Source organism: Macaca thibetana, chromosome 6 (assembly GCF_024542745.1).
Source record: "Macaca thibetana thibetana isolate TM-01 chromosome 6, ASM2454274v1, whole genome shotgun sequence".
NCBI classification, from domain to species: domain Eukaryota; kingdom Metazoa; phylum Chordata; class Mammalia; order Primates; family Cercopithecidae; genus Macaca; species Macaca thibetana.
The window spans coordinates 13154832-13167099 of NC_065583.1; the positions used below are offsets into that span (position 1 = coordinate 13154832).

Here is a 12268-nt window from a genome sequence, read left to right on the forward strand (position 1 = left end):
CAAAAAGTGCTTAGCAGAGTCCCATGGACGTAAAGCGTTCAATAGATGTTACCTCTATGCCTGCTATTGTCATCATTCCGACCCTAACATTCAAGGTGTCTCCATTAAGCAAGAGGATTCCTTTGTGAATGACTTTAATTCGCCAATGTACTCAAGGGTCTATCTAAAGCACGGCTCTAGAGCCCTGATTCTAGCGCTTTCCATGGCCTGATGACCAGCTTTCCTGCCTCAAAGGGAAGTCTGAGAATGGTCAAAGAGCCATGACAATCCCCGCGAAGAGTTCATGCCCTTTTCTCTTTCCGCGACCAGCTGAGGTCTGCGCCCAATTTCCCCAGCCCGCCCATCTCAGTCACCATTGGTCGCCTCCTCGCTGGCGTGACTAAGACCCGGCCCTCTTCTCGCTGGGACCACTCTGAGGCGATCTGCGGAAGCTGAGGGGCCTCGGAGGTGGGGCCGGGATGCATCCTGGGCTTTGTAGTCCACCTGCACAACTACAGCCAGAGAGCGGGGCCTCACGACGTGGAGAACTACAATCCCCAGCAGCCAGGCGGAAGTGGAGTGAGGGGGGCTCGCATCACGTGGGCGTTCGGCCTGGGCGGGCTATTTCTCAGTGCGGCGGCGGCGGCGGCGGCGGCGGCGGCTCCCGGGACCGGGGCCTTTTGTTTGGAGCGGCTGCGGGGAGGCCCCGGAGCGGCGAGGCCGGCGGCCTTCCCCAGCTTGCTCGGTCCCGGTCGCCCCTCGCGGGGGTGGGGGGCCGCCCCCTGGGCCGGGCATCTGCTCAGGCGCCGCCGCCCCGCCCTAGGCCGGCCCCGCCCGGCCTGAGGGGAGGAACCGGCCGGGCCTCGCCGCGAGGCCCAGCCACCTCCGGAGTCGCAGTCTCTGCTCTCTGTGCTCCGGATCGGAGGCCGTCCCTCTCCCCTCGGGCCGACGCCATGAAGATCAAAGATGCCAAGAAACCCTGTAAGATGGGGGCTGGGGTCTGCCGGGTTGGGAGGGCATCCTTGGGCCCCGTCTGAAAGCCCCTTGGCTGGGCGGCCTGCTTCCAAGCCCGTTGCTCCTCGCCGGCGCCTAGTCCGGGATGGGGGCGGAGGGACCATTTCAGCCACGAGTTCGAGGCTTCCGTTCTCCCCATCCCCCCCTATTCTTGCATGGTGAATGCCTGCCGCCCCCTAGCCTTTCCTCCCACTTTCTCTTCGAGATCTGGGAGGTGCCAGAGGGAATTTCTGATTCGGATTTTGTCAAACTAGACTAGTCTCCTCTCCCAGCTCCCCCTGAATTCAGGTTGAAAAGAGGCGGTCGCGGCTGTCAGGTTGCGCTGGCGGCTTTTAGCACCTGTTTTTAGGGATTTCCGGGCTTCCTGCTGGTGTCCTTGAAATGCCGGTGGGTTCCTGGGAGTTGTCACTGTTGTTACAGTTGGAGCTTTCAAACGTACGTGCATGCAGTCTGCCAGCGTGCAATTGCTTTGGCTTGTTTTTGTTTGGAATATCGACTAGTTCACGTTTGTTTTAGAAAACGCAGATGAACAAAAAAGATAAAGTCACCCGTATTCCCGGCACCCGGAGCGAACCACTGTTAATATTACGGTGAATACCCGTAGAGACCTTTCTATGTATGTACTTAAAATTCTTGCTATGCTTTTAGAAAGGTCGACTTTCATTTGCTTCCTTTTATGTTTAGTCTTTTAAAAACCTTTTATTCCAGTAATTGACTTATTTAATCACTCAGCCATTGTGATTGTCACTCTTAAGTATTGCCTCCCAGGACTAGGAATGTGGGGATTCATGCTCATCGTGTTGATGCTTTTGCTGTTTTTACAGTGTTCCATGTGATCTCTTAACTGTTAAGAAATCCTCAACTATAAAACAGGGCGGTGACACCTTCCCTGCCCGTCCATCAGGGTTCCTGTAAAACTCACCTGAGAGGCAACAAGCCAAAACACTGTGAAAACTTACAAATGCCTATTTAACTGTAAGGTAATTTGGTCTTAACTTTACAGGTGAGGAAATTGAACTTAGCCCCAGAGTAACTTTTCCAAGGATATACCCAGCCATGTGCTATGAGGTTCATAACTCTAAATGGACTGACTCATAATACAGCGTTCTTTCTCCTGCACCCATAGGGCATTGTCTAAGTACTTTATCTGGTAGTTTCATCTGTTAATTAAAATTTTTTAAATTTTTTTTATGATAACAATAGATCGTGTCATAGTTGTTCAAGAAGTCTATAAAATAGTGATAATATAGAGAGACTTCGAATTTACGTTTGCTGAGTTAAACTAATGCATCTTGAACAGGTGCAGTAATTAGAACACTTGGACATTTTCCCTCATGCATACGTTTTCTCTGCTTCTCTTAGAATTTCCATTTGATGAACAGTGTATGACCAACTCAAATTCTGACTCTTCTGGCGGTGATTATTTTCTTTTGTCATGATAGTGATTTGATTACTTATATTTGAACAAACTAATAATCAGGTATAAGTACCACCCCCTTCAAAGGTGTTTTAGAAAAGATTATAAAGATTATTATTATGAGAAGTTCATAAAATAGGGCCAGTCATGGTGGCTCACACCTGAAATCCCAGCACTTGGGGAGGCCGAGGCAGAGGAATCGCTGGGGGCTAGAAGTTCGACACCAACCTGGGCACTGTAGCGAGACTTCATCTCTACAAAAAATATATATTATAAAAGATTAGCTGGGCATGGTGGCACATGCCTGTAGTCCCAGCTAAGGTCTTAAAAATACATATTAGGTTGAGAAATAAGAGAATACCCCCTTTTTTTCTCAAATAAGTTGATTATTACAACATTGTGTTACGTTGTGAGACCACTAATCTTAAAATTTAATCATGGTGAAAATCTGGTCAGTTACTATGATGTAGAAGCCTAACATTTTTATATGCAAAAGGTGACTTTCCTGTCTATTGTTTGTCGTAAAAGTAAGGAACATCACGTTTGTGTGTGGGAAAGGTGTTTCAACCATGAACTGTCCCGGATAATAAAAAATAAGGCCGGGCACGGTGGCTTAGGCCTGTAATCACAGCACTTTGGGAGGCCGAGGTGGGTGCATCACGAGGTCAGGAGCTCAAGACCAGCCTGACCAACATGGGGTTTCTTTTTTTTTTTTTTTTTTTTTTTTTTTGAGACGGAGTCTGGCTCTGTTGCCCAGGCTGGAGTGCAGTGGCCGGATCTCAGCTCACTGCAAGCCCCGCCTCCCGGGTTCACGCCATTCTCCTGCCTCAGCCTCCCGAGTAGCTGGGAGTACAGGCGCCCGCCACCTCGCCCGGCTAATTTTTTTTTGTATTTTTAGTAGAGACGGGGTTTCACCGTGTTAGCCAGGATGGTCTCGATCTCCTGAACTCGTGATTCGCCCGTCTCGGCCTCCCAAAGTGCTGGGATTACAGGCTTGAGCCACCGCGCCTGGCCCCAACATGGGGTTTCACATGGTGAAACCCCATCTCCACTGAAAATAGAAACATTAGCCGGGCTTGGTGGCATGCGCCTGTAGTCCCAGCTATTTGGGAGGCTGAGGCAGGAGAATTGCTGGAACCCAGGAGGCAGAGATTGCAGTGAGCGGAGATCATGCCATTGCACTCCAGCCTGGGTGACAGAATGAGGCTCCATCTCAAAAAATAATAATAATATTTTAACTTTAAATCACTCAGGTTAACAAAAGATATATTTGTTTTGTTTTTGAATACCTGTATGGGTTTTTTTGGCATAATTATAACATTTATTGATCACATAGTGTGTGTATGGCATTTTCTTTATATGCATTGCATCATTTAACTGCATACTAGAAGAAGCTGTATACTATATTGGCTAAACAAGTGACCTTGGCTTCGCATGTGTTCTTACATTATTCACCTAAGTGTTTGAAAATATTGCTTCTAAATACATTACCAATATCTTAACAGGTTATATACCGAATGCACATATTAACCAGAAAATTTAAAAAGGAATTGATTTTATCCTCTAAATTGTGTAACTGGAAGATTAGCATTTGAAATTATGTGTTAATTCAACCCCAGGCGAAGGAAGGAGAAAGTCAATCCTGTGTTACTCTCTTCCCTGCCTGACATGATTTCTTAGGGTACAGGTTTTTAAGATTGTGTTTGGATTACCTGTATAGCACGTAACTGGATTAACAAAGTGATAGTAAAAGGTGATACATATATTTAAGTGTGATGTGATGTAGGTTTTGAGTTTGTTCTTTATTACCCCAAGTAGTAAGGTACTTGAAGTTTTTGTCAAGACCAGAGAAAATGGTATAGCATGTATTTGTAGTTTGTGTCTGTGTCATTTGATTGGCCTGTTTGTAAACTCAGTTGTAATATAAGAGTCATCACTCCCAGTAGATAGTTGGGGTAGTAGTTTCTAATATAGCTCCCCTTAGAAATAACTAGTTTACTAAAGAAAAAAACACCTGAAGCTATCCTAAGGAATCATAATCCTGAAGGTGTGAAGGTGATTATTTTCTTAGTCTATTTCATAACAAAAACCATTTTTGTTTGGAATGATTATTGAGAATAGTGAAATGTCTTATCCAAGAAGTTGAAGCGTTATCTAGAATATACCAGCGTACATGCTCACTTTAGAATTTTGTTCTTTAAAATACCCTATGTTTTGAGCATTCTTCACGTTGGTTTCCCTTTATGCCTAAAGAACAATTAAGTCCTGATTTAGTTTAGTGTCTCTCCACACCCCCATTTTTGTTTATTTTTTTTGAGACGAGGTCTCACTCTGTCATCCAGGCTGGAGTGCAGTGAGTGCAGTGGCGCGATCTCAGCTCACTGCAACCTTGGCATCCCAGGCTCAAGCAATCATCCTCCCCCCTCAGCCTCCCCAGTAGCTAGAACTACAGGTGCTTGCCACCATGCCCAGCTAATTTTTTTGTGTTTTTGGCAGAGATAGGGTTTTGCCATGTTGCCCTTACCAGGCTGGTCTTGAACTCCTGAGCTCAAGCGACCCTCCTGCTGGGATTGCAGGCATGAGCCACGTTCCTGGCCAGGATCCCTTTAGTCTGAAATCTGCATGGTACCAGTAGCAATTAAATAGTTCTTTTAGTGATTGTTCCCTGTTTCCTTAGCAAACACTTAGTAGGATACCAAGTTTATCACACCTTGTTAGAAATTAACAGTCTGCTCTTGTGGCTAGATAGCTTCTGCTGTTCAGTATTTTAAAAGGTGATTGGACAACATTTCTCCTTTTGTATATATAATGTGTCTAGTAAGAAGTAGCACTTCATCCTTGCAGTAGTTTGAGATATTTTTGCTACATATGGGGAACTAATGTCAACTCTCATGAGACCACTTGAGACATAGAATAAGAGCTATTATTTTGTTAAAGGCAGAATAAACAGATCATGAGAGATTCTAATAATTTTCACTGTCTGGGACTGTATATTGGCCACCATCAAAGTGCTTACATTTGTGTAATGTGTGCTTTGTTTTGCTTTTTAAATGTGTATTTTGGTTCTTTTTTTTTTCCATCTTAGCAAGGAATGTTTTATTCTGGGGAAAAAAAAAAAAAAAATATATATATATATATATATATATATATGTTTAGGTTATATGCTGTAAGTAGGCTGCTTATGCACTGGTGACCTACTTTTCAAGGGTCTCTTGGCCAGAAGCAACAAAGCTATAAATATGTAGATACTTGCTTGATTTCTTAGAAAACTGATATTTTTCTTCTTTTTGTGAGATGGAGTCTCACTTTTGTCGAATGCAGTGGTGTGATCTCGGCTCACTGCAACCTCCACCTCCCGGGTTCAAGTGATTCTCCTGCCTCAGCCTCCCAAGTAGCTGGGATTACAGGCACATGCCACCATGCCTGGCTAATTTTTGTATTTTTTAGTAGAGACGAGGTTTCGCCATGTTGGCCAGGCTGGTCTCAAACTCCCGACCTCAAGTGATCCGTCCACCTCGGCCTCCCATAGTGTTAGGATTACAGGTGTGAGCTACCACGCCCGGCCGGGAAACTGGTGTTTTTCTTACCTGATGGAACTATTAGGTAGACCTGTGGTTGTATTTGATATCTGTATTTTCTCATATTTTCATTGCAAATAAGTAAAATTTGAGCTTCATGCCCTACCCTTATTTTGGTGACAATATATCAATCATAAGTATTTTGTAGAAATACTGGAAAATATATGTTGGTAATTAGACCACTTACTAAATGATAGGAATGTATCATAATTGAGAATTCGTGTCTCTTCTGTTCGTGCTGCCTTCTTTGTGCCTTTTTTTTTTTTTTTGTCTTGCTGAGGTTCTGCATCTCGTGCTTTTTAATGGTGATTATTTTTCTGGCATAAAGAAATTACTTTCTGAAGTCTGTTGAAAGGATTTCAGTGTAAAAGGTGGCCATTACCAGCCACCAGCTTTTCTTTTTTCTTAATTGAAGTTACAGCAGGGCTGAGTTCTCTTTCAGTCCCTACTTTGTTGATTTAAGGAGAAAATTGTCATAACTGATATATGCTAGAAATAATAGAAGGAGCCTGCAATTTTCTGGTTTGCATATTATGGTTACTATGAAGTCATCATCTGCAGGATAGCTTCTCTAGTTTACCTTTCTTTAAAAACAGCACTTAAGGAATGAACACATTTGTAGTAGACTATATGCGAAATGAGTCTTGGGCTTTTTGCATTGTTAACTTTTTAAAAAACCTACCTCTTCTGGCAGTAACTTAAGATAATAGTGTCGTTTTTCCAATTTAATTTACAATATTTTATAAAACATTGTGTTTCTCTAGTCTAATACAGTAATAAGTGGGTCACAAGTTTGAAATTTAATAATTTGTTTATGAGTTCGTAGTTATGCCTTGTGTACACGTTTTATAGTATTCTGAAGTATTTAATATAGTTTAAAAACACATGAGGGCCAGGTTCATGCCTGTAATCCCAGCACTTTGGGAGGCCAAGGTGGGCGGATCACAAGGTCAGGAGATCGAGACCATCCTGGCTAACACAGTGAAACCTCATCTCCACTAAAAAATACAAAAAATTAGCCGGGCATGGTGGCAGGCGCCTCTAGTCCCAGCTACTCAGGAGACTGAGGCAGGAGAATGGCATGAACCCAGGAGGCGGAGGTTGCAGTGAGCCAGATCACGCCACTGCACTCCAGCCTGGGTGACAGAGCAAGACTCTGTCTCAAAAAAAACAAAAAGCAAAAACCACACATGAGAGATTTAACATATGTAATAAGATAAAATATAGCTTTGTTTAGGAAGTTTTACTTTTTGTTTAAAGTTTTTTTCTTCTTTTCAGTACATCATAATGTTCAGTGAAGTTTTCTTTTGGTTGTTTTCATGCAAAAAAACATGCCTGAAAACCCTTTTAAAGAAGCAGTGGAAGGATTTTGTTTTTCATCATTTAATGATTTATTATACCTAGATAGCCATTTTCTTTCTTTGTGAAAATGTCAGTAAACATGAACATTTTCACGTACTTCAGACTTTAAAAAGAGGATTTCAGTCACTTATGAATGAGCCTTTTTACTGCCAGCTCTGTGTGTGTGTGTGTGTGTGTGTATGTGTGTGTAAAATACAGATTTATTATCCCTCATCTGAAATGCCTGAGACCTGAAGTGTTTAGTGTTTCAGATTTCAGTTACGTTTGGGTTTTGGAATGTTTGCGTTATACTTACAGATTGAGCATCCGTAATCTGAAATTTGAAATGTTCTGTTGAGCATTTCCTTGGAAGCCTTATGTCAGTGCTCAAAAGGTTTCAGATTTTTGATTTCAGATTTTTGGATTAAGGATATTCAACCTTTACAGATATTTTGTCACTTTTTATGTGTTTGTCTTTAATGCTTCACTGTATGTGTTACTGAGTAGCCAAAGTATGTATTTTGGAATTGATTATTGATATACCTTTGGAGTCAGAATCTTTGGCACCTATTCATAGATTCAGAAAAGCAGATAATTTATTTCTCTAATGTTTAGTCTATAAACTTGAACTCTTTTCCTGGATGTTAAAGTTCCTTTGAAACTTAATTCATGGTTTTGTATAATAATTCAAAGTTCTTTGTGTAAGTGTTAATTGAGATTTTTGCTTTTGAGAATGACAGTATTCAGATATTTATAAACCTGGGAGCAGAGACTTTTGGCTGAAAGTAAAAATGGCATGAACTTTAAACTTGGTGATGTATTAGCTTTGTAGTTTGCTCCCTGAGTAACATTTTTATATTTGCATGTCTGTTTTAACAACCTATGTTTATTTGACACAAAGCACAGAAAGAAAACCTGCAGATATTTTCTAAAAATATAGTTTGAATTTTGAAAAATAAAGGTTTTTAGCTTAATCTCACCTTGTATAAATTTTTTTATCCTAGAATGTACTTGATATGGCAATAGTGATTTCCACCCCTGCCCCACAAACTCTTCTAGAGTCCACCGTCAGTCAAATAGGAGAATTCATTTTGGCTATTTAATATCAGAAGGATGCCTTTGTTTTATCTAATGCCTGTTGAAAAGTGTCCTCATAACATGTTGTTTAAACAGACTGGGACTTTTTTTTTTTTTTTTTTTTTTTGAGATGGAGTCTTGTTCTGTCGCCCAGGCTAGAGTACAGTGGCGCAATCTCGGCTCACTGCAACGCCTGCCTGCCCGGTTCAAACGATTCTCCTGCCTCAGCCACCTAAGTAGCTGGAATTACAGGCGTGCACCACCAGCCTAGCCAATTTTTGTATTTTTAGTAGAGACAGGGTTTTACCATGTTGGCCAGGCTGGTCTCAAACTCCTGAACTCGAGTGATCCACCCACCTTGGCCTCCCAAAGTGCTGTGATTACAGGCGTGAGCCCCACACCCGGCCAGATTGGGATATTTCTGAAGGAATCTCTGGTTTATGGGATAAAGAGACCTGCTCCTATTGTTTTATTTCAGTGTGTTTGTCTAAGCAAACACCTGTATGAATTTACCCTGTGTTAGTATCGCTGCTACCATTCATTTCAAGCATGTGTTACTTAAGATGGCCTTCGTTAGCCGGGCATGGTGGCTCACGCCTGTAATCCCAGGACTGTGGGACACCAAGGTCAGGAGATCACAAGGTCAGGAGATCAACCCCTTCTAGCCTCACAAGCCCATTCTATTCTATCGTCATTTCATAACCTCTTCCTTGTAGGTTACAAGTCGCTAGCCCGACTCTTAGAACCTCTCATTTCCTTTCCATTGTGGAAATCTATCCTTAAGGAAATCACTTCTCAGTGTTCCTTCTGCTATTCTACTATTCCTCAGTGATTGTTCAGGCCCCCTTCCTTCCTTACACATCAAACTCGGGGATTTATCCCTGCCCAGGATTGGCAAATTGACTTTACTCATATGCCTCGAGTCAGGAAACTAAAGTACCTCTTGGTCTGGGTAGACACTTTCACTGGATGGGTAGAGGCCTTTCCCACAGGCTCTGAGAAGGCCACCGCGGTCATTTCTTCCCTTTTGTCAGGCATAATTCCTCGGTTTGACCTTTCAACCTCTATACAGTCTGATAATGGACCGGCCTTTATTAGTCAAATCACCCAAGAAGTTTCTCAGGCTCTTGGTATTCAATGTAGCCTTCATACCCCTTACCATCCTCAATCTTCAGGAAAGGTAGAATGGACTAATGGGCTTTTAAAAACACTCCTCACCAAGCTCAGCCTCCAACTTAAAAAGGAGGACCCTGTGAAGGATAGAGCCCAGAAACTTGCCAACCAAGCAAGTCATTACGCTGAACCCCCTTGGGCACTCTCTAATTGGATGTCCTGGGTCCTCCCAAATCTTAGTCCTTTAGTATCTGTTTTTCTCCTTGTCTTGTTCGGACCTTGTGTCTTACGTTTAGTTTCTCAATTCATCCGAAACTGTATCCAGGCCATCACCAACCATTCTATAGGACAAATGCTCCTTCTAACAACCCCATAATATCACCCCTTACCACAAAATCTTTCTTCAGTTGAATCTCTCCCACTGTAGGTTCTCACGCCACTCCTAATCCTGCTCGAAGCAGCCCTGAGAAACAGCGCCCATTATCTCTCCATACCACCCCCAAAATTTTTCGCCGCTCCAAAACTTCACTATTTTGTTTTGCTTTTCTTATTAATATAAGAAGACAGGACTATCAGGCCTCTGAGCCCAAGCTAAGCCATCATATCCCCTGTGACGTGCACATCCAGATGGCCTGAAGCAACTGAAGATCCACAAAAGAAGTGAAAGTAGCCTTAACTGATGACATTCCACCATTGTGATTTGTTTCTGCCCCACCCTAACTGATCAACGTAGTTTGTAATCTCCCCTACCCCTAAGAAGGTTATTTGTAATTCTCCCCACCCTTGAGAATGTACTTTGTGAGATCCACCACCTGCCCGCAGAACGTTGCTCCTAACTCCATGGCTTATCCCAAAACCTATAAGAACTAATGATAATCCCACCACCCTTTGCTGACTCTTTGGACTCAGCCCTCCTGCACCCAGGTGAAATAAACAGCCATGTTGCTGTCTCTGTCACACAACACACACAAAATAAGGTGAGGAGATCAAGACCATCCTAGCTAACATGGTGAAACCCCTTCTCTACTAAAAAAAAAATTAGTTGAGTGTGGCAGTGCACGCCTGTAGTCCCAGCTACTTGGGAGGCTGAGGCGGGGGAGGCTGAGGCGGGAGAATTGCATGAATCCAGGAGGTGGAGGCACTGCAGTGCAATGCCACTGCACTCCAGTCTGGGTGACAGAGCAAGACTCCATCTCAAAAAAAAAAAAAAAAAGACCGCCTTTCTTGCTAGTCACTAGACAAAACTGAGAAAATTTAGTCACTTTCTTCTGCTTATGTTGCTTAGTTATTTATACCTGTTTATAGGTGACATGATGAAAGTATTGTGTTTGGGCTCAACTTCCCCTGGCTTCCCAAATTACGGTCCAATGTCATTTTACTTTTTTAAAAAACTTTTTTTTCCTACACTGGAAAGTACCTTTCCAGAATACAGAATACTGTTTCTTATCTGTGATGTAGCTCCAGATCTGTAATTTGAGTTTCAAATATAAAGATGAACGAACTGTTTCTCCAAAAGAAGATAATGAGGATTAGTCCTTCCTTATATTCAAACTTTTATGCTAATTTTAGTAAATGTGTAAATTATAAAATGGAGAAATGTATAGACTTCTTTCTCATTGAATTATATGTTCCTGGTCTTGTAATGGCACACACATATCAAGTAAAATGAGTAAGAAAGTAGAATTTTAGAAATAATTTATGACAACTTTTACATAAAAACTGCTAAATATATTTTGTTGCCAGACATTTTAATCCATGTATCTTGAGTATTAAACTCTTTTTGAGTCTCTGTCATAATAGTTAAGATCCCAGAGAATAGAAATATATATTTTTAGGATGGAATCTTTTCACTTTCACTTAACAGTTTGACCTCAGGCAAGTTTGTAATTGCTTTGCCTCCTTGTCTAAGTGATACACTTAATAGAGCAATCTCATAGTGGGGGTATTGAGGATTAAATGAGCCTGTATCTGACAGCTACTGAGCACTCAGTAAATGTTAGCTGTAATTCTATGGAGAACTGAATCAGTTGTGTTTTAAACTAATTCTAAAAATTTGAATTTTGTAATTCTTAATATTATAATACTGACTTTCCTTCCAGCCTTGGGAACAATTGTAAAATACTCCTTTGTATCTGTGTGAGGATTATGGCCAATAAATATAAGGAAATCACGTTGTAAAACTGAATGTCATAGCCTGAAGGAATCAGGTGACCAAAGCCAGTGATTTTCAAATGCCATTTAGATCTGACTATAGTATAATCTTCCGAATATATACAGTATATAATTTTTAACGGCATCCCATATCTCACTCTTCAAGATTATTGTCCAGTGCCTCTGAGGTAAGAGGTCAGGAATCTGTTTTTAAATGATACAGTTTTTGTAAATGGTCTATACCATTTTTTTCAAGAGGGTGTTACTTAAGATGGCCTCTATTGCTGGCCTTACTTTACAGGCACATCTTAAGCAGCTCATTTATATCATCCTGTACACTGCCAAAGTAGAAAGTTTGTTCGCTTTCTAATTTGAAGGTAGACTGTGCCACTCTCTTACTTAGAACATCAGTAGTGTTCCCATTGTCTAAGAGGTTCAAGTCTAAGCTCTTTAGCTAAGTGTGCAAGGTCCTCTGTTTCCTCAGACTTCCCCCTTTTTCTAGTTCCTTAACTGTATTGACCTATGCCTCTTAATGTGTTTTATTTATATTCCCCTGCTACATTGAGCACTCCTTCAGGCAGGTATTTTATCTTATTCA

General features: G+C 41.8%; 1 protein-coding gene across 1 annotated transcript in view; it reads left to right on the forward strand.

Moving 5' to 3' along the window:
* Positions 1-638: 638 nt before the first annotated feature.
* PANK3 (pantothenate kinase 3) overlaps positions 639-12268 on the forward strand; it is a 34328-nt gene continuing 22698 nt past the window's right edge. Inside the window, exon 1 of the mRNA XM_050794652.1 lies at positions 639-960. Within this exon, the coding sequence (XP_050650609.1) occupies positions 933-960 (28 nt within the window). The 5' untranslated portion in view covers positions 639-932. The remainder of the gene's footprint in view (positions 961-12268) is intronic.